Source organism: Acanthochromis polyacanthus, chromosome 8 (genome assembly GCF_021347895.1).
Source record: "Acanthochromis polyacanthus isolate Apoly-LR-REF ecotype Palm Island chromosome 8, KAUST_Apoly_ChrSc, whole genome shotgun sequence".
NCBI lineage: Eukaryota > Metazoa > Chordata > Actinopteri > Pomacentridae > Acanthochromis > Acanthochromis polyacanthus.
Window position 1 is genome coordinate 22231088 of NC_067120.1, and position 18207 is coordinate 22249294.

The following is an 18207-nucleotide window of genomic DNA, read 5'->3' on the forward strand; positions in this document are numbered from 1 at the left end:
AAAAAAGTTCAACCAATAAGCTACACTGAAATAAGAGAATTATACTTTTTTCTGCAATCAAAGGTATTTTTATTTACTGCTTCAAAAATAATTGCTAGCAGAAACACAACCTTTCAAGTTAATTACTAATTAAAACATTATTCAGCATAAATACAAGATAATGTTCCACGTTATGTTGTACATACAGTCATGGAAAAAAATATTAGACCACCCTTGTTTTCTTCAATTTCTTGCTCATTGTATTGCGTGGCACCACTAAAGGTACATTTGCTTAGGCAAATATAATAGTAACAACAAAAAAAACACATAAGAGTTTAATTGAAGAGCTGACATCTGGATATTTTCCATGGTTTTCTTTTCAGGGTTAGTTCTTCCATCAATAGCTATGGCATTGTACTGCCAAAATCAGTGCTTTTAGACATTCTGTTTTTTTTCCTGTCTGTTTTTGTCACAGGACCCCACTGAAAAAAAGAGGAAAATCCAACCTTTAATTCAAGTGCATTTATTCGGGGGGGAATCACACATCAAGAAATAATTCTTTGACGTCAAATCATGTGTGCCTCAATTAGTAGCACCCCTGATGTTAATACTTTGTACAGCCCCCTTCTGCCAACAAAAAAGCACCTAATCTTCTCCTATAATACGTTTTTCTACAGTTTTCAGTGTGAGAGTTTGCTTCTGCAATAAAAATTTTATTTATTTTAGGCTTTCAACACATCTTAACCAGGGATGTCAATAATTATGGAGGGCGCTGTATGTGTATATATAAAGCACAGCTAACATGAGAGTCATAGTTTTATTTCGGCTATGTTTGTGCAGGACCCTGAAATGGCTTCTCATACACATGTGAACTGGCTTTACCAACCAGACTGCTCTGATGCGAGTATGTTTATTAAAATATCACATGAATGAACAGAACATTACAAAAAAAACATACGGAATGTAACTTTATAAACGGCAGGAGCATTTCATTTACAAAATGTATATGACTGAACACACCTCATTTCTCTCTGTGTTAAAATTGATCTATGGCCTTTAAACATCCTTCAACTTGAAATGTTTTTCTTCTCAAAACTCTCAGTACAGTATAAAACCATCACTATCCATCTGAAGGTACATTATAAGCCATCTTGAGAAATAGCAGTGCATTAGAATCCGAATATGGTAGAATAGCAGTACATTTCCCGATACAAAGTGAATTACTCTTGTTTTGTCCATTTACAGCACAGAATGAAAGTCAGTTAGTTTGATTTGAGTAGAAAACAATGTAAATGACGTCATATTTTTCAGTCAGTAAGACATTTTGTGAAAAGAAATGGATCTATAAAAACAAAACATGTTGCTATAAATATTAAGTATTTTGTGTTCCCATGTGGACATTTTGTGCAAATTCCAAACACTGCAAAGCCTATACTTTGTAATAAAACCAAGACTGCTTAAAAAAAAAGGATCGAAGAAATCTTGTAGGTGCTAGCAGTATCACTCAAGTAAACAGGCACGGATCTGGCAAGTGAGCCAGTGTAAAAAGGACAGTCTGTACAAAGGTGCTGTGTGTATTCAGTTACTCAGGGGGAACTTGGTCATGATTATCTGAGCTGCAAGAACAAGGACATGGAATTGAACATTAAAAAGGCATATTTAGTACTGCTGTAGCATAAGAACTGAAGGTTTGAATGCTTTTAATGCCTTGATCCAGTACTTACAGTTATATAGGCTATGGCACTGTCTGACCCCACCGCTCCATATTGTGCTGGGCTGGAGTCCAAACTTTGCTAAAAAATTGGACAACTCGTTGTAGTCATTTGGAATATAGAAAACGTTTTTTGTTTTTTTTTTTAAAGACACTTTTCTGGCTTTTAAAGTGCAATCTCTAACACAGTGAAGACAACAGCAACTCACAGTTAGCCGTTTTGTTTAACACCACTGCAGATTAAAAGATTAAACCCATGTTGGTGATTTTAAGAAGAATGTATTATATGTGTAAATATGCAAAAGTCAAAATATGGCAGAAATCAATGAAACAACAACACATTCTCTCTGGTATATTCAGTTTGTAAGAATGTGTACAAAAGATGGATGTCAGATCGAAATCATGCACCATCTGGAAATGAATTTGGCTTGATGTTACAGAAAGGCTGAGGAAACAGAAATTTAGCAACCAATTTAGCAGCCAGTCTGTCACAGGGCTACATATACAGACAGTCACACTTACATTCACACCTATGGGCAATTTAGAGTAACCAATTAACCTCAGCATAGTTTTGGACTGTGGGAGGAAGCCGGAGTACCCGAAGAAAACCCACGCATGCTCAGGGAGAACATGCAAACTCCATGCAGAAAGATCCCAGGTTCACAACGGGATTTCAACCGGGGATCTTCTTGCTGCAAGGCAAAAGTGCTAACCACTATGCCACTGTGTAGCCCAATTTAGCAACCAGTTCACCTGATTTCTGATTTCAATGAAAAAAAAACACACACATATAAAGTGTTGTTTATAAAATGGTGCTTTCCTTCAGTCAATCACATTTGTACCCCAATGATCTTGTACCTATGTTTGAGAATAATACCATTTGTTTCAGCTTTCCTGGGCTTTTATTATCCCAGCAATACTGACACAAATGAACTCTTCCCACCCTAATACTGACATGTCTTGTTTTTATCATCACAGACAGGATGGTGGGAAATGAGGAGAATGTACAACAGAAAAAGTGGAAAGCAGCCCAACTCCCAGATGAAACAAAGGCAAGACATGAAAAATAAGACTGACAAAAGATTTGCCTCAGCAAGCGAGCAATCACTGGAGAGCTCAAGCCTTTTTTTCCATGTTTGATTGTAACCACAAGAGGGCAAAATGATGAGTACTGTCCTCCCCACATGAGCCCAATCTTTAAACATAAAGACAGGAAAAGAAAAACAGAGTGGAAAGAGAAAGTCTTCCCAGTCTACTCTACATCTGAGCCCTCGTTGTCAGAGGGGAGGTAGTTGCCGCCTTTTACCCGGATGTAGTGGACGTGGCGGTGGCCGGTGGGCGAGGAGTCTCCACAGGAACAGAGAGGACCGGTGAACAGGTTCTCGATCTCCTCCAGCTGCAGGCCCTGAGTCTCTGGGAGGCAGCCCAGGACGAACAGGAGACCCAACACCACCAGACCCGTGTACAGGAAGAACGCACCTGGAAGATATGCATGCTTCTACTATCTGGTCCTGAACTATGACATTAAAGGTTGCCCGATTAATGATCCAAACACTCTTACAGAATGTCAACTATAATTCCAACTTTGCCTGATAAATACTTTTAATCGCACTCCCATGTCTAACCCTTTCATTGGATAACTATATGTAAGTTATATTGGAAATGGATTTTGTATTATGTTCACAATGAGCAACCTTGATCATGAAGATCAAACTGGACTTTAGCATTTTAGTTTGTTAATTGCTTTTAATACTAGAATAAAATGGGAATGGAAACAGCAGTTGGCCAGTTTAAGGTCACTGGCATGTTCATTTATAATTGCTCTCTGGTTGCAAGTTTGCCATTTATTTCTACAAGTCCAGACTTCTTCTATTAAACAATATGTGCACTTTTAATACTGATCACATGGACAAAAACTTTGCTTAAGTTAATGAGGATTCATGTCTTTCCGATGGATACTTTGACCGAAAAATGGTTAGCACACACACATTTGATGTTGGGAAGTCTCCAACTCACTTTGCATAGCAAGATGGCACCCACAGTTTGTGTTCTGTTAACTAAATGCTAATGGTTCAGTAGTGTAGATAAACAGAACTGATGTTGGGTTCATGGCAGCTGTAGGTTCTACCATGAAAATAAGTAGAAATTGTAGCAAGCTGATTATTTCATTTTAGATGGGTTTATTGGGATTTTTTAAATTGAAGATTGATTCTGATTTGTCTTGTCTGTTTGTGTGAAATTAGTGGCCTTTTCTGTGTATTTTTCTTTTACTTTCCTTTTTTTTCGGTGTGTCTCACACCCCTGTCTCTTATGGACTAGGACAACCTTTGATTAGAGGTTATGTGCACTCAGAACCTCGTAGACTAATACATTGTGAACTTTTCCCACACTGTAGGTTGGTGTGCCTACTAGGTTTGAATTGAAACAACTATTATCTCCCAACCAACTTGTCTTCTGTGTTGATCAAATGCTATTTTTGTAAACTAATGGCTGGTGTTTTTAAATTTAGCGACATTGTCTGTGTGACTTTTGTCTTAACCGTGGCAGATCGTGGCATTTAGAAGGTCACAGTAGTTTCACACTCCTCTGTTTCGAGCAAACCACAATAAAATTTAGTTGAAGTTCAAGAAAGTATGTGTAGTGACCACACCTGATCACACGAGGAGCAAAAGAACATTTTATGATCAGGCTAAAACAAAAAAAAACCCTCTGAAATTGTAGGAAATGTCTTTAGTGGCAACGCATTTTTAAAACAAACAAAAAAAAACCCACAGATATTTAACATACACTACTGTTCAAAAGTTTGGGGTCACCTAAAAATGTCCTTATTTTTGAAAGAAAAGCATTTTTTTTATACAGTCTAGACATTGTTAATGTGGTAAATGACTATTATAGCTTGAAAAGACTGATTTTTAATGGAATATCTACATAGTTGTACGGAGGTCCATTTCCAGCAACCATCACTCCTGTGTTCTAATGCTACATTGTGTTAGCTAATGGTGCTGAAAGGCTCATTGATGATTAGAAAACCCTTGTCCAATGATATTAAAACAGGAATACAAGTGTGCGTTTTCATGGAAAACATGAAATTGCATGGGTGACCCCAAACTTTCCAACGGTGGTGTATATCTCTGCAGGAATGATGATGGTGTGATGATGTGATAGTCTTACCATAATAAGTCAGAAATTCTGCGACATGAAGAAAAGTCAGAGACACTAGGACATTGAAGATCCAGTTGACTCCAGCTGAGCAGGCGTTGCCGGTGCTGCGTGCCCATAGTGGATAGATCTCTGAGTTCACTGTCCAAGGCATCGGGCCCATTCCTGTAATATGCAGTGCATGTATGATTTCTTCAAGTCAGGAATGTAGCAATACGTTAACTGCTGGTAATTCTTCAAGATCATGATTGCACACATAATAATCTTTAGTTTCAGCAAGCATTCCCTTAGCCTGGTAACTGTTTTCTATATCAGGCACATTGCTTTGTGTCACACTACAATGCAGCATGTGAAAGGTGTGTGAGTTACAAATGTATCCAGTAAAGCTGATTTCCTCACGATTATTTTTACTGTAAAAAGGAAACTAGCTCAAACAATCAGGGGTGGTTCAGTTACAGTAAAATGCACAAGATTCATGAGTAAATGACGGGAAGACTCTGGGATGCTTGAAAAAAAAAAAAAACACAACAATGAGAAAGTTATTTCAGACCTGGAGCAAAGAATGCAAGGTAGAGGATGAGACCCATCAAAACAGTCCAGGAGTAAGATGTGGGACAATAGTTGTAAGCCCAGATTGAGCTGTCAGGACCCTCTGTTCGATTGGAGCACCTGGAAGAAGAATTGAAGGAAATCACTGAGCGGCCTGTTTCTATTAAATCCCTCAGAACAATTTCTGTTTTCATTCCATTTCCTGCACAAGGGTACAGGTCCTCTGGGCTTTGAGTGTAAGTACACTTTAAAGCAAGACAGTACATATAATGATGATATCCACATGAAATGAATTTTAAGCACTGCTACCCTCTTGCATCTAATTTAACCATCACACAAACATACAGAATATCAGTGTCTGACCTTCCCCAGGCTGCATGATCCGTGGACGCTTGATCGACAGGAACACAGGAAGAGTCGAACACCGTGGTGCCGTTGTCCCGGTAACAAAAGCCACAGTCTGGATCCAGCATGCACAACTCACAGGACCTGCAGCACAGAACTGAATGTGAAACGTCTCACAAAAGGCTGTCCAACCATCTACATCGGACTCATACTCCTCTATCTTCTCTATAATTTAATTCTTTTATCAAAACAAAGCTAGTGAAGCTTTAAGGATAAAGTAAGAAGTATGGGATTTTACTGAAAGATCTTTGATCAAATCATCACACAACTGTACTCTTTACATATTTCAACCATACCAGTAGCTCAGACAGACTTTTTATTCCCATAATGGAGTAATAGAAATTGGACTCGTGGGAATTTTCACCGATTTCATTAATTCATCAAATCATCAGTTTGAGGAATGTTGTATAAAAAATATCACTGTGATAAATGTTACTAACCACTTCTCTCAAAACACTTAAAAAAACATGCATCTCTTCAATAACTGCTTAAAAGGTGGCTGGACTTCATGCATGAGTAGAAATAGTGATGGACTGAGAACAAGCTGAGAACTTTTTTTGGTTGAGAAACCTTGGATCACTTCCAATATTTTAAACAAATCACTTAAGTAGCTTCTGTGAGTGTACCAATTGGTCGTCCTGATGAAAAACTGAGACTGCAAAGAAGCCTTCACTGTTGGGGACTGGAGGCAAAACTCTGAATAAAAAGGAATTTGCACCAAAAAGAGGCTTCACCGGAAACAGCATCAGAAAGGCATGGCACTGTCTACACGGTGTTTCATTATGAAAATAGAGTGACTGGAGAACATCTGCATAGTTATTATTTTTTACCCGTAGAGTTTGCAGGTTGAGTTTTGAGAGTTGACTGGATGAAGGGTTACAGGTGGAGAGTTCTGGGCAGACAGCAAGAACCCGACTGCCAACAAAGCCAGACTCAGACCAGTACCTGCATTAGAGGAAAAACAAACTCACTAAATAGAAATTCTCTGAGAGAAAAGAAGAATGTTTCTCATGTAATTATGAATAAATAAAGCCTGCTGGGAATTGTATATAAGACTGCAGCTAAATCTAGATCCCTATCCAATTTATGTCCCTATGATTAATATATCTGTCATACTATTCCATTTAGACAGCTATGGTGAATATAATTGTCTAAACACCACTGCATGTTGACAATTATGACTAAATGCAATTGTATGGTACAAAGCTAACTGAACAAAAATATTAAATTACTACCTGCAATAGTTCTATTCCATTTTGTTATGCATTTATATACAAATTATATTTGATTAACAAGCCATTAAGCTATAATAAAAAAGGTAAATAACAATAGAAATAGCCATCATTTCTCTTTACAAAGATCTGTCAGGAGGTCACAAATTAAGTAAATCAACTATCAGTCAAGCAATCACTGTACCACAGTAAGAATCACAAACCTAAAAGACTGCCCAGGGTCAGCTTCCTGCGACCCACTCTCTCCACGAGCCACACTCCAACCAACGTAAACACAAAGTTGGTAGCCGAAGTTGCAGCAGCCAACCAGATTGCCTGTTTATCGTCCCGCACCCCCGCCATCTGCAGAATGGTTGCACTGTAGTACCTGGACGTGAGCGAGGAGATTCACTGAAAATTCATGACAAGCTTTTCCGGTCTGACAGCTCAGGAAAGAGCAAAAACACACATGCCCTGATTTACCATTCCAGGTTTTACAGTTGTGGGTAACAGGGAACATTTTGGAGGGAGATAATTATGAGAGAACTGTTACAAGATAAACAGTTAACCTACATGACAGTATTTATCCCAGACAGCTGCTGGAACATCTGGAGGCCACAACCAACTACGAGAGCCTTGCGAGTCGGACCGTGGCTGAGGATGCGGAAAATAACAGGGCCTCCTAAAAGACAAAGAGTCTCTCAATTTAAATATTGTAATTTAAACTCACTCCTTCATTTCTTAAGATTGAAACTAAAATTGCTCTTCAATCAGTGGCTCTACATGCAATAAATATTTCACTGCTTTCATTTTTTATTTGATTCTATTGTTGTCTGCTATTTGGTCTGTATAAATGCAGTCTGCAGTTCAGCTCATGTAAGCCAAATAGTCTCTAAAATTTTGTCATGAGACTGTTGGTCACAGCTGTCAGTTCTGGCTTTACAATTAAACTGAGGAGTTCTTTTTTTTTCTTTTTACAAAATCTGATTGCTGCAAATTGTTTATTTTTGGGTAATTTTTTAAATGAGTCATACAGAATAAAGTGATTTGAATGAAATATCAGAATTTCAAGCTTTTGAGACTGTTTTTAAGACAATATGCCTTCCAAATTTGCTTGTGAGCTTTGGAGTTCAGATGGTTAATTTAAGAAGAAAATAAGTTATCACTTTTCACTTTGTAACGAATAGTGGTTATGGCATATCTAAAACAAAACAAAACAAATGACATTTATTCATGCCATTTTTTCAGTTTTCACTGTAATCTTTCACCTCCACCCGCCTCTTTCTCCTCTTCCTCGATGCTGGTTCTAATGGTGTCGTACTCCTCGTCGACGTTCTGGCCTGCTCTGATCTGGCTGAGAACTTGTCGGGCCTCTTGGTTTCGGCCCTTTTGGAGGAGCCAACGTGGGCTCTCGGGCAGGAAGAAGAAGCCGAAGAACTGCAGCACGGCTGGGACGATGGACAGACCCAACATGTACCTACAGCAGAGAATGAGGAGGGGGATGTTGAAAGATGTTCTAAATGGCATTTTAGAGGAAGAAGAATCAGGGCAGTCAAAAACTGCCCACAGTCACAGTCTCAAATGAAGATAAAAGACTAAAGTGAAAGAAAAGGAGACTCTACAAACAAAACTCCAGTAAATCGTTGTCATTGTAAGTCGCAAGCAGGGTTGAAAGAGTAGAGAGAGAGAGAAAAAAAAGCATACCTCCACCCATCATGGATCATGTAACTGAAAGCTCCATCAACCACACTGGCAATGAACTGGCCACCGGTGATAAAGAGGGAATTAATAGTGACCAGCTGACCTCGCAACTGAGGAGGAGAAACTTCTGCGATGTATACAGGAACAGTCATAGAAGCAATGCCTTTTGGATGACAAAAAAATGTTTCATAATGACATTCACACAACATTGTTTGGTTAAGAAAATCTTGGGATAAGTTCTGTTCTGTTAAATTATCCACAGTCCCTAGCTACATTCAGGCAAATAGAAGCCAGCATACAGTTTGCACAGATATACAGACTGTGTATTAAAATGGTCAACATCAACTCACCTATGCCCAAACCAACCGTGATTCTGCCAACGAGAAGGACCACTTTGTCCGGGGCCAAACTCAAGATAAGACCACCAACGCTGAAGATGGAGCTGGCTAAGAGGATACAGATCCTGCGCCCCAGCCACCCATTCAAGAAGCCTCCACTCAGGGCAGAAAGCGCTGCTGCCCCGACAGTGCTGGAAACCAGCAGCTCCTGCCACAGAGCATTCAAGTTCATCTCCTTCTTCAGGAGCAGCATAGCCCCTGAAACAACTCCAGTGTCATACCCAAACAAGAATCCCCCCAAGGCAGAGAAAAATGCTAACACGTAGACAAAAATTGGCGTGGAGGCCTTCTGGTCCAGGAGACTCTCAGGAGACTCCTCAGATGGAGGTCCAATGAGACTCCGCTCTCCATCATCCACTGCCTTCTGTCCCCTGCTGCCCATAAGGTTGCTCATTTGCTTCAAGCTGTAGTCATTGTAGTTGCTGGACATAAGAGAAACCAGAGGTTAAGCTCAGCAGGGGTTAGTTAAACAGCAGCAGCTACTCCTTACTTAATGAGCACCTTAATGACATGACCGTGTCATTAAGGTGCTCAATGGTGAGGTGGACAGAAACTAGCTGTGAGGTCATGTGACAATAATGAAGCGACTTCAAAACAAAGTGAGGTCTCAGGAAAGTCAGTACAAACCGAATGATATCATGCTGTTGCACTACTTTAAACGCCATACGTCCATCTAAACGCCACACGAGAGTCCAGACCTGTCTGTGTCCAGCCGTCCAGCTCGAAAAGACACAAGTGAAGAAACCAACACGTCGAACTTTTAACAGCTACACGGGCTAATTTAGCTAACGATAACATGTCGCTGTAAGTCCCTGTCGTTAACTGAGTGCACGATTCCGTCAGTGCAGCAGATTTCAGTGTCATGTTGCGAGACAAGCGCATACAACTGCGAACTTTAAAGTCTTTAAAATGGATTGACATGTTTGTTTACACTGACAGTACAGCAGCTGCACTCCGCCATGTTTACGTGACGTCACGTGACCGCCCAACTGCTAAGGTAACTTTTAAACTGATCATTTATGTGCAGCGCGGAGCCAGACTCCGTTCAAAATGTGTCCTTTTAGCGAATCATTGATTGTTGACATTTTTTTTACAAATTTAAAACAGCAAACACGAACATCTGTTGAGTCTACCCGTCAATTCGGCAAATATGTGACCGATTATTTTTTCTCCAAATTATTTTTCATTTATCCAAAATATCCATCATATGTACTTATCCTATATAAAAAAATCTCTCAATCATATATATATATATATATATATATATATATATATATAACACGCACAATCAATAAGTTATTTACCCCTTTACATTACATAATCTGTTTGCGATTTTACTTTTTATTATAGATTCAGACAAAACACACGGAATTCCTTTGGACTAAATTAGGAGTCAAATTCCTTTATTTTAGCTATCCGTGCAAAGAAATTTAAACTAACTTTACCTTTGGAAAAGCTTATTCTTCTGGAGCTCTGCTGCAGTCGATATCCTCTTCGGCAAACAGGAAGTTTCTGTGAAAGATCATATGATTTGGCCGCAGGAGAGGATCAGGGAACACGCCTACTGAAGTCAGTCTACCTGTTCTTCCTGTGATCTCCACTTAGCAAGCAGCTCTGTTATGCAGAAGTGTGCCTTGGTCAACACTGTTAAACAGCATCTGCATTAAACACATTAACATACTGTCACGCCCTCTCTTTTCTTTACATCAGCGGTTACTTATTAGACAGGCAGATAAAGACATTAAAAGAACTTTTTCAAACTGAAATCTCAGTAGTAGGTAATATACTCTGTTTTGTTTTGGTTTTTTTTGCTATGTGTGTATTTTAACCCCCAAAATACACTTTTAATTTCCACATTTTGTGAGAATAAAAAGAGACATGACACACACCAACACGTTCAACATTGTTTTTTAATGGTAATCAAAAATAAAGCTACACTGATCAATATAAAAAGCGTCTTCGGTTGTTAAATAGTTGGAGATTCAGACATTCAACAAAGCGCTTTTTTTCCCAGGCAGAAATATGTGCCTCTGGAAGCTAAATTTGAACCACATGATCTGAAATGGAATTACTAAAGTTCAAAAAGTTCATTAAAAATTGAACTTGGAATACATCATTTGAAATTGGAACTGAATTAAATTGTAACCTAATAAATTCCAATTCAAAATAGACTATATATATTGGGATTGTGGTGGAAACCATTTTCACCAGTACATTTTTATTTGAATCTGGCTACTTGTAAGTGGTGCACATGGTAATTTAACCAAAATATATTATTGACTAAAGAATTAACTTACAGTACGTACAAATCAGAATGTTTTAAAAGTTAGATTAATATTTGACATTCATACACAGTTAATGTGGATTACATATTCACAGCTGACTGTATGCTGACAGTAAATACCGTAGTTACACCACTAGATGGGCATCACAAAACACTGACGATGGCGACGACAGGAGCAGAACTGACAGAAAAAGTAGAAATTAGTTTATTTAGGTCCGCCTCTGTGAACTGGATGTATGCCGAATTTAATGGTGCCTTCCAAAAAGCTATATAATGTTTTAATCTTTGCTCTACTGGGAAATAATCTTTGCTCATTGGCAATAAACATTACGATGGTTTTTTTTTTAATGGAATACGGCGCGAATCAGTGCCAAGTCTCTCGCTGTTGTATAAATCAGTAAATGAACAGCTGACACCGAGTGGGAGGCAGAGTGGGGGCAATGGAAGCCACTCGACAGCTATTAAAAGTGTAGCTTGAATTAAAATCTGTCTTCAGTGGATAAAATCAGCTGTGTGTGAACTGCCGCTGCTGCGACTGGAACGCGCTCCGTGTGTCAGTGTGGAGCTCACTCCGCGTCCGTGACAGCTCCTCCTGCCGTCGAGCTGCGAGGTGCTCGTTTCCAGCTTCCTCCTCTCCGAACGGGAAGTTTTTTTTATGACTTGAGTCATATGATGTGACCGGAGGGAAGCAGGAATACGCCTGTCGGAGAGGACCCACGGGCTTTCCCCGCAGAAACAACAGCAAGTCTCCGCAAAGAGGAACACGTTCACCGCCTAACGAAAGTTAGCCGAGCACGGTGATGTCAACGTCGGAACCGAAACTCCGTCACACTAGCAGCTTCCCTAGCCACGACAGTCACTTCTAGCTGTACTGTAGCTACTGTAATGTGATGTAACATAGCAAATATTTAGTAATGTGGAGTAACAACCCGAGTGACTACAGTACAAGTTTAGTCGTTTCTCTCCATAGAGCTGTAGGCAGCAGTCTGACCGGTAGAAGATGAGCCCGGCTCGGTTCTGACGGACTGCACTGACTGACCTCAATGCACGTCAAGTCTCCAGCTGGAAAACGGCACCTCAAAGACCATGGTTAACAAAGAGGAACTGGAAGAAAGGTTGAAGAAACTCCTGGTGAGGCTGAATACTCCCCAGAAGGACAGACAGTTGGATAATCTGATTCAAATCATCCACGATCTTCTTTTCCTGGCGCACACCGACCATGGTAGGAAACACACTGTTCCTGCATGTGCATCATGCTGCTGTTAATGAGTAGATACACTCTCTCCCTTGGTCATGTTATCTGGCTCTCGAGGCAGATAGAGTCACATTCTTCACTCAGATTACAGTTATACCTAAGTGAGAAACTATTCCTTTATGCTCAGTTTGTTACCAAATAAAATGTTATACTATGTTTCTGAGATGGGTCTAGTTTGTTTGCTGCTGAACATTTGAAACAACTAGTGTGTTGCTGTAGATTAAGTCAGTGAACAAATACATAGCTTGAGTATTTCAATGGTGCATCTTACCTTTTGACAAAGCATGCTTAACTTATTGTACTTCTACTTTAATATGAACTTGATCTTGCTTTTCTTTGCCATAAAGAGAAAAGCAACATACATCTTATGTCATATTATTTGAATTGCCGTTTGGCTTTAGTGAGTGATTGATTGATCTCAGTGCTTTGTACATCCGTCTTTTATCTCCCATGTATACATGTGCCACTTAATTTTTCCCCAATCTTCACACATTCTTCAGCACATCCTTTCTTTGATTTTTAAAAGACAGCTAGACTTACATCCCTCCCGTGAGGTCTTTGCTGTTTACCACACTATTCTTCCAGCCTTGTGATGCACATTTAAAAATAGAAATGAGGGTTTCATTGACTTGTCAAATCCTGTGCTGAACTGTTATTTGTTGCTCTTTGTTACAGCTGCTGAACTGTTTGAAGGCAAAAATGTCCATGTCCCCCTCATGGCGGTGCTGTCATCCTACATCAACAGCAAAGGAGTCCAGCAGGTAATGCAAGACATCAGAAACCTCACAAATCTTTGACTGTGTAGTTTGCCTTTTCCATAGCTTACATGTCTGTGCCTGATCTGGCATGTTTATGGCATCTTATGACGGCTGTTCACTGCAGCGTATCAGAGGTAAGATTACAGCATGACACAAACTGAAAGTCAGATTACAGGCTCAGTAATGCACTCATCTGTAGGCCGCCTTTTCCCTTTTTGTCAAAACCATCTTAAATTCAGTCTCTTTCTGACGGGGCTAGACTTCTCTTAAACAGCTGCTCTGTATGTTTGTTCTCTTTGCCATGTAGAAATTATTATTTGGTTTATTTTTGATTGTTGAGTGGCTCGCCTTTTTATTTACAGCTTTCAGATAAAGTGTGTGCTCTTCTTCTTACAGGCAGGCTGGTCTTTGCTGTGTCAGCTGATTGAAATATGTCCCAGTACGCTGGAGCAGCTAACCATACCTCTGCAGGCAGCCAAAGAGTGGGAGGTACTGGGAGTGCACCAGTAAGTGAAGAGATGCTGCCTGGGTGCCGTGGGTTTCCTGCACACAGGACTGGTTATGCTTAAATAAATTAATATTATCATGCCATACCGGTGTGATGGCTTTTGTCACATGGAAGTACATGACATAAGCATAATAACATAGTTGTCCAGATTAGAATTCATGTTCAACAGAATGCATAATTAATTCATTAAGAATATATTTTTGTAGCTCTGTGACTTTTGTGATGGCAGCTGTCAGGGTTTGTGTGATGTGAGGCTCTCTGGCCTCATTTGGCTGATTCAGTGGAGTGTTGTCAACTTGGGATCTCTTGTTCCTTCAAAAAGAAGGGTTGTTTAAGCCATTTTGTCTTGTAGTTGAAAGAATTTGACCAAATTGTAGATGCATATTGTACGGAATCATTTTGTTAGCTCCCTTTTTGCTTACTGCTCATTGCAAGTAACCAGATCTGGGTGGGATTGTTGCATCATGTCAGCGTCACCTGCTGTCTAACATTTGTCCAAACAATCCTAAACTTCAGTTCTTCATGAAGCCATGTTGTCTGCTGTTTGTAGTACGTGTGTTAGCAATAGTGTGTACAAAAGTGTGCTCAGACAAGAAGTAATAGAAACTATTTCTGACCTAAAAATATTTAAGTGGCTAAATCAGCAATTACTGTAATTTTTTTAAGTATTGAAAATATGACCCAATTTTCTTTGAGTATGCAAAACGTTGGTGTTTGGAAGCAGATGGTAAAATTCTTTACATGACTTTGCTATAGGTTGACTTTTTGCTTGCACTGATGTGTTTTCCAGGCAGATTCTGAAGGTTCTATCTCAGTACAGTGCAGACTGTCGAGTGACAATGGTTGGACTCAGAGCCCTGTCACTGCTGCTCAGATCAGGTACACAAAGGAGATTGCTCCTGCTACACATGACGCTGGCAAATGCACTAGAAGAGTTGATTTGATATCCTTATTGTGACTCATAGCTACAGTTGATCAGGACAGCAGAGTTTATGAAATTAATAATAAAATCAGTCAACCTAGTAAATGTCACAAAACCTTTCAGGAAGGAACAAGAGCTTAAAAACTGATAAAAACAACAGTTCAAGACAACTAGACTGTAAATCTTCTCTGTATGTAGCAGTATCCTATATATCTGGTATCTGGACAGCTTCCCTTTCAAGGCCCCTTGGGTAGAACTCTATTTTTAGAGCAACGTGTCAGTCGTTTTATTTCACTGATCTCCTTGCTCATGCAAATTTCTAGACTAATTGCAATAATTTGCATAATTTTATTTTTATTTAACATTTATTTAACCAGCTTAGTCCAACTGGGATCAGAGATCTCCTTTACAAGGGAGGCCTGGCCAAGAGGGCAGCAGCATAGTCCCATTAAAAACAGTAAACAATAGATTAAAATTAACAAAATTAGAACTTGCTCACATATGACAATTGCACACAGACCAGGCAGACTGTAAGGTTTTCGCCAGAACTTTAAACTCATTCAGTGTAACAAGGGCTTGCAGTTCTAGTTTAGATTGTACGGTCATTTATTCCAAGCATCAGGTGCAGAAAACCTGAATGCTTTCTTGCCCGGTTCAGATCTTACTTTGGGGACGACAAACTGCTGAGTATCCATAGATGGGAGATTTTACATTGCTTTGCGTTCTGTGAAACATCTGAGAGAGGTCGAGGTTAAACAAAGACAAGTATTACACAGTCACAGACATAATTTTAAAAAATATGTTGACACGATCCTATCTGCGTTTGTTAGGAGATATTCACCACTTACCAAACATGCAATAGTGAAACTGAAGATAGATAATCAGGAAGCACTAACATAAGATGTGGAGGATAGATAAAGGAATTACGAGAATAAACAACAGATCCATGGTCCAGAATGTTCCCTGTTCTTACATAATGAGTATATTTTCAGCTCTTTCCTTAACTCTTTGTTTGATCTGCGTAACTTTAAAACTGCATGTGTTTTGAATAGGAGGTCTAGATAAGATAAAACTGACTAATAAATCACTAGTTGATGAAATAAATATTGCCAAATATCGAATTGTGCTTTACATTTGTATTTGTTTGTTTTGCTACATAGACGTGATTCCTCTGCTGGTGCTGGAGGAGGAAGAGGATGCGTTTGCCCTGGTGGTGCAGGCGATGAAGACGTTTCCTACCAGTGAAGAGGTGCAGCTCCAAGGCCTCAAAGCTCTGCAGCTGCTCCTGGAGAGAGGTGGGCCGACACTCTGACCTCACATACTAACCATGTTTATGTGTTAACATGCCTAAAGCTACCATGTTGATATGCAGGTTAACAACTATTGAAGGTTAAATTGCTTATATTTAGTTTTAAACTTGTAGCATATTACTTATTTAATGTTTGTACATGTGTGTATATTTTTGTTATTTTTGTATTTTAGCTAGTTTTACATTAAGCTTTTTCCATATTCCCCTGTACAGTAGCTGAACATTTTTCTTGTGTCTGTGTTCCAGTAAGTAACGACCACCTAGTGGAGTTTGTGGAGAACCAGGATCATGTTGTGGTTCTGGCGGCTCTACAGAGGTTCCCAGACAGCCCAGAGCTGCTCCTGCAGGCTTTGAAAGTACTGCTTCCTCTGGCTCATCCTGGTAAGACCTGACTACACCACATCATTGTGAACATCAGAATTTTTTTTGTCCAGGACCTCTGCAATGCATATCCAGTCTAACTATTAAGTGTTACATTGAATTGCGATATTGACCAAGTATATGCATATATTTTCCCACCTAACTGTAGAGAACATCTGATCTCTCTCCTGCAGTGGAATTGCCATATTGATATGACTGCTCGTATTGTGATGGTACACTGGAAGGTGCAGACATGAAATACAGTGTTTTTAAATATGCACATTCACAAGGCAAAATAATTGAAAGACTTTAACTTACAAGTGAAACATGCCATATTTATTTTTAAATAACATTCTTTTTAGCCTGTCGCCGTTGACTTTAGCCAATGCTAATATTTCATTTTAAAGTCCTAAATGCTCACTACTAATGACGTGCCAATCACTTAATATGCTGCAGCATGTCATGAAGTGGGAGAACTTTAGCTTGCATAGACAGATTTTGTGTAGTTCTATTCATGTGGAGAGCTTTAAGATTGTGTGCTCTGTAATGTTTAAGGTGTTACGCAACAACACGCAGTAGTACACACTGATTACTAAAAAGGAGAATAAAACATTCGGGACTTCTCTGTTTTTATTTTCACATGGCCTACTTCTAGTTACAGCAGCAGGCCATGATGTCAGCATAATTCTTTTGAAGCACTCCTAATATACAACAAGGACACAGCAGTTTCTTGACTCAGTGTATTGTAATTGCTATCCAGCTATGTCCTGTAAGCAGCAGATAACTGAGTTGGAGTCTTTTCAATATTTCCATGAAAATGAGCTTTTTAATGTTTTGGAACACCTAATGTAATTATCCAAGTACAGGAAGTCCAATGAATTTAACCAAACTGCCAGTTTATTTCATTTGTGTACTGTAGATGACATATTAGTTTAATTTTAGTAGTAGCAGGATAAATGTACAAATATACTAGAAATTTCCCTACAGTGAAATTCTAATTATCTGGAGGATTTCTGCATAGAAACTGGAACTGGACATGAAAATGTGGAAGAGGAGACCAGCTTCAGTCATGAACATGTTTTCCACTTATTCTGTGCGCTTCACAGATGTGCAATTTGTTACGGTCATGGGGGGTTTCCAGGCTGAGATATTAGTTAAGATATTACCCCCATTTATGAAAGAGTTTTTCTGACCTCCTGCTTTTCTCGTTTTTCCTTTGTTGCCTAAGTGTCTTTGTGAATGCGAGTTAATTCTTATTATTCTGCTCATGTCATTCAGACCGTCAATAATGTACAATCCAGAAAAATAAGCATGTGCTGTGATCGCTCTCCTTCAGGTAGTAACGTGGAGGTGTTCATGTCAGGAGGTACTCGGTGCTACAGCCTGATCATCACCGCCATGGACGCCTTCCCTGAGGTGGAGGAGCTGCAGGAGACGGCCTGCTGCCTGTTCAGGAGGTTTACATCAGGTCAGATCAAATCAGTCAAAAGATGAGAAATGGAGTTAATTTCACCCACCACTTTTATGTCTTATGTCAATTCTAATTATTATTATTACCTTCCCTTTTTCATAGTGTGAGATATTTAGCTACACTTAAAGACTTTTGCTGAGTATGTATGTTTTACTGCCGTGGGAAGATCTGCTTTGTGATATATGTTAACTAACCAGCACAAAAATGATCCAAGTGAACAGTCACAA

At 39.3% G+C, this 18207-nt stretch overlaps 2 protein-coding genes across 4 annotated transcripts in view; one reads left to right on the plus strand and one right to left on the minus strand.

The window, feature by feature from the left end:
• Nucleotides 1–486: 486 nt before the first annotated feature.
• Nucleotides 487–10889, minus strand: LOC110971951 (proton myo-inositol cotransporter-like). 3 transcript variants are annotated; one of them, XM_051951438.1, is made up of 11 exons: nt 10559–10889; nt 9066–9535; nt 8719–8878; nt 8283–8491; nt 7588–7696; nt 7239–7402; nt 6634–6748; nt 5762–5887; nt 5400–5518; nt 4862–5014; nt 487–3169 (listed from the first exon to the last, which is right to left on the minus strand). In XM_051951438.1, the coding sequence occupies exons 2-11, from the start codon at nt 9505–9507 to the stop codon at nt 2943–2945; spliced, it is 1824 nt and encodes a 607-aa protein (XP_051807398.1). In that variant the 5' UTR covers nt 9508–9535; nt 10559–10889; the 3' UTR covers nt 487–2942. The 3 variants fall into 3 exon arrangements, with proteins under 3 accessions (XP_051807398.1, XP_051807399.1, XP_022078056.1); XM_051951439.1 differs by lacking the exon at nt 10559–10889 and adding an exon at nt 9812–10205; XM_022222364.2 differs by lacking the exon at nt 10559–10889 and adding an exon at nt 9741–10205.
• Nucleotides 10890–11021: 132 nt separating this feature from the next.
• The window catches only part of lrrk2 (leucine-rich repeat kinase 2), a 44848-nt gene continuing 37662 nt past the window's right edge, over nt 11022–18207 (plus strand). Inside the window, 7 exon segments of the mRNA XM_051951440.1 lie at nt 11022–12619; nt 13328–13413; nt 13807–13916; nt 14709–14797; nt 16001–16135; nt 16396–16530; nt 17846–17977. Of these exon segments, the coding sequence (XP_051807400.1) occupies nt 12484–12619; nt 13328–13413; nt 13807–13916; nt 14709–14797; nt 16001–16135; nt 16396–16530; nt 17846–17977 (823 nt within the window). The 5' untranslated portion in view covers nt 11022–12483.

What these genes read in the sequence shown, in the direction of transcription:
- LOC110971951 (XM_022222364.2), bottom strand. Translation starts at nt 9,778, where the DNA reads ATGGCGTTTAAAGTAGTGCAACAGCATGATATCATTCG. An exon ending in CAACAGCATGATATCATTCG is followed by an intron (nt 9,536 to 9,740) that starts GTTTGTACTGAC and finishes TCTTATGTCCAG; the next exon opens with CAACTACAATGACTACAGCT. An exon ending in GGAGAAAGAGGCGGGTGGAG is followed by an intron (nt 7,697 to 8,282) that starts GTGAAAGATTAC and finishes TTTGTCTTTTAG; the next exon opens with GAGGCCCTGTTATTTTCCGC.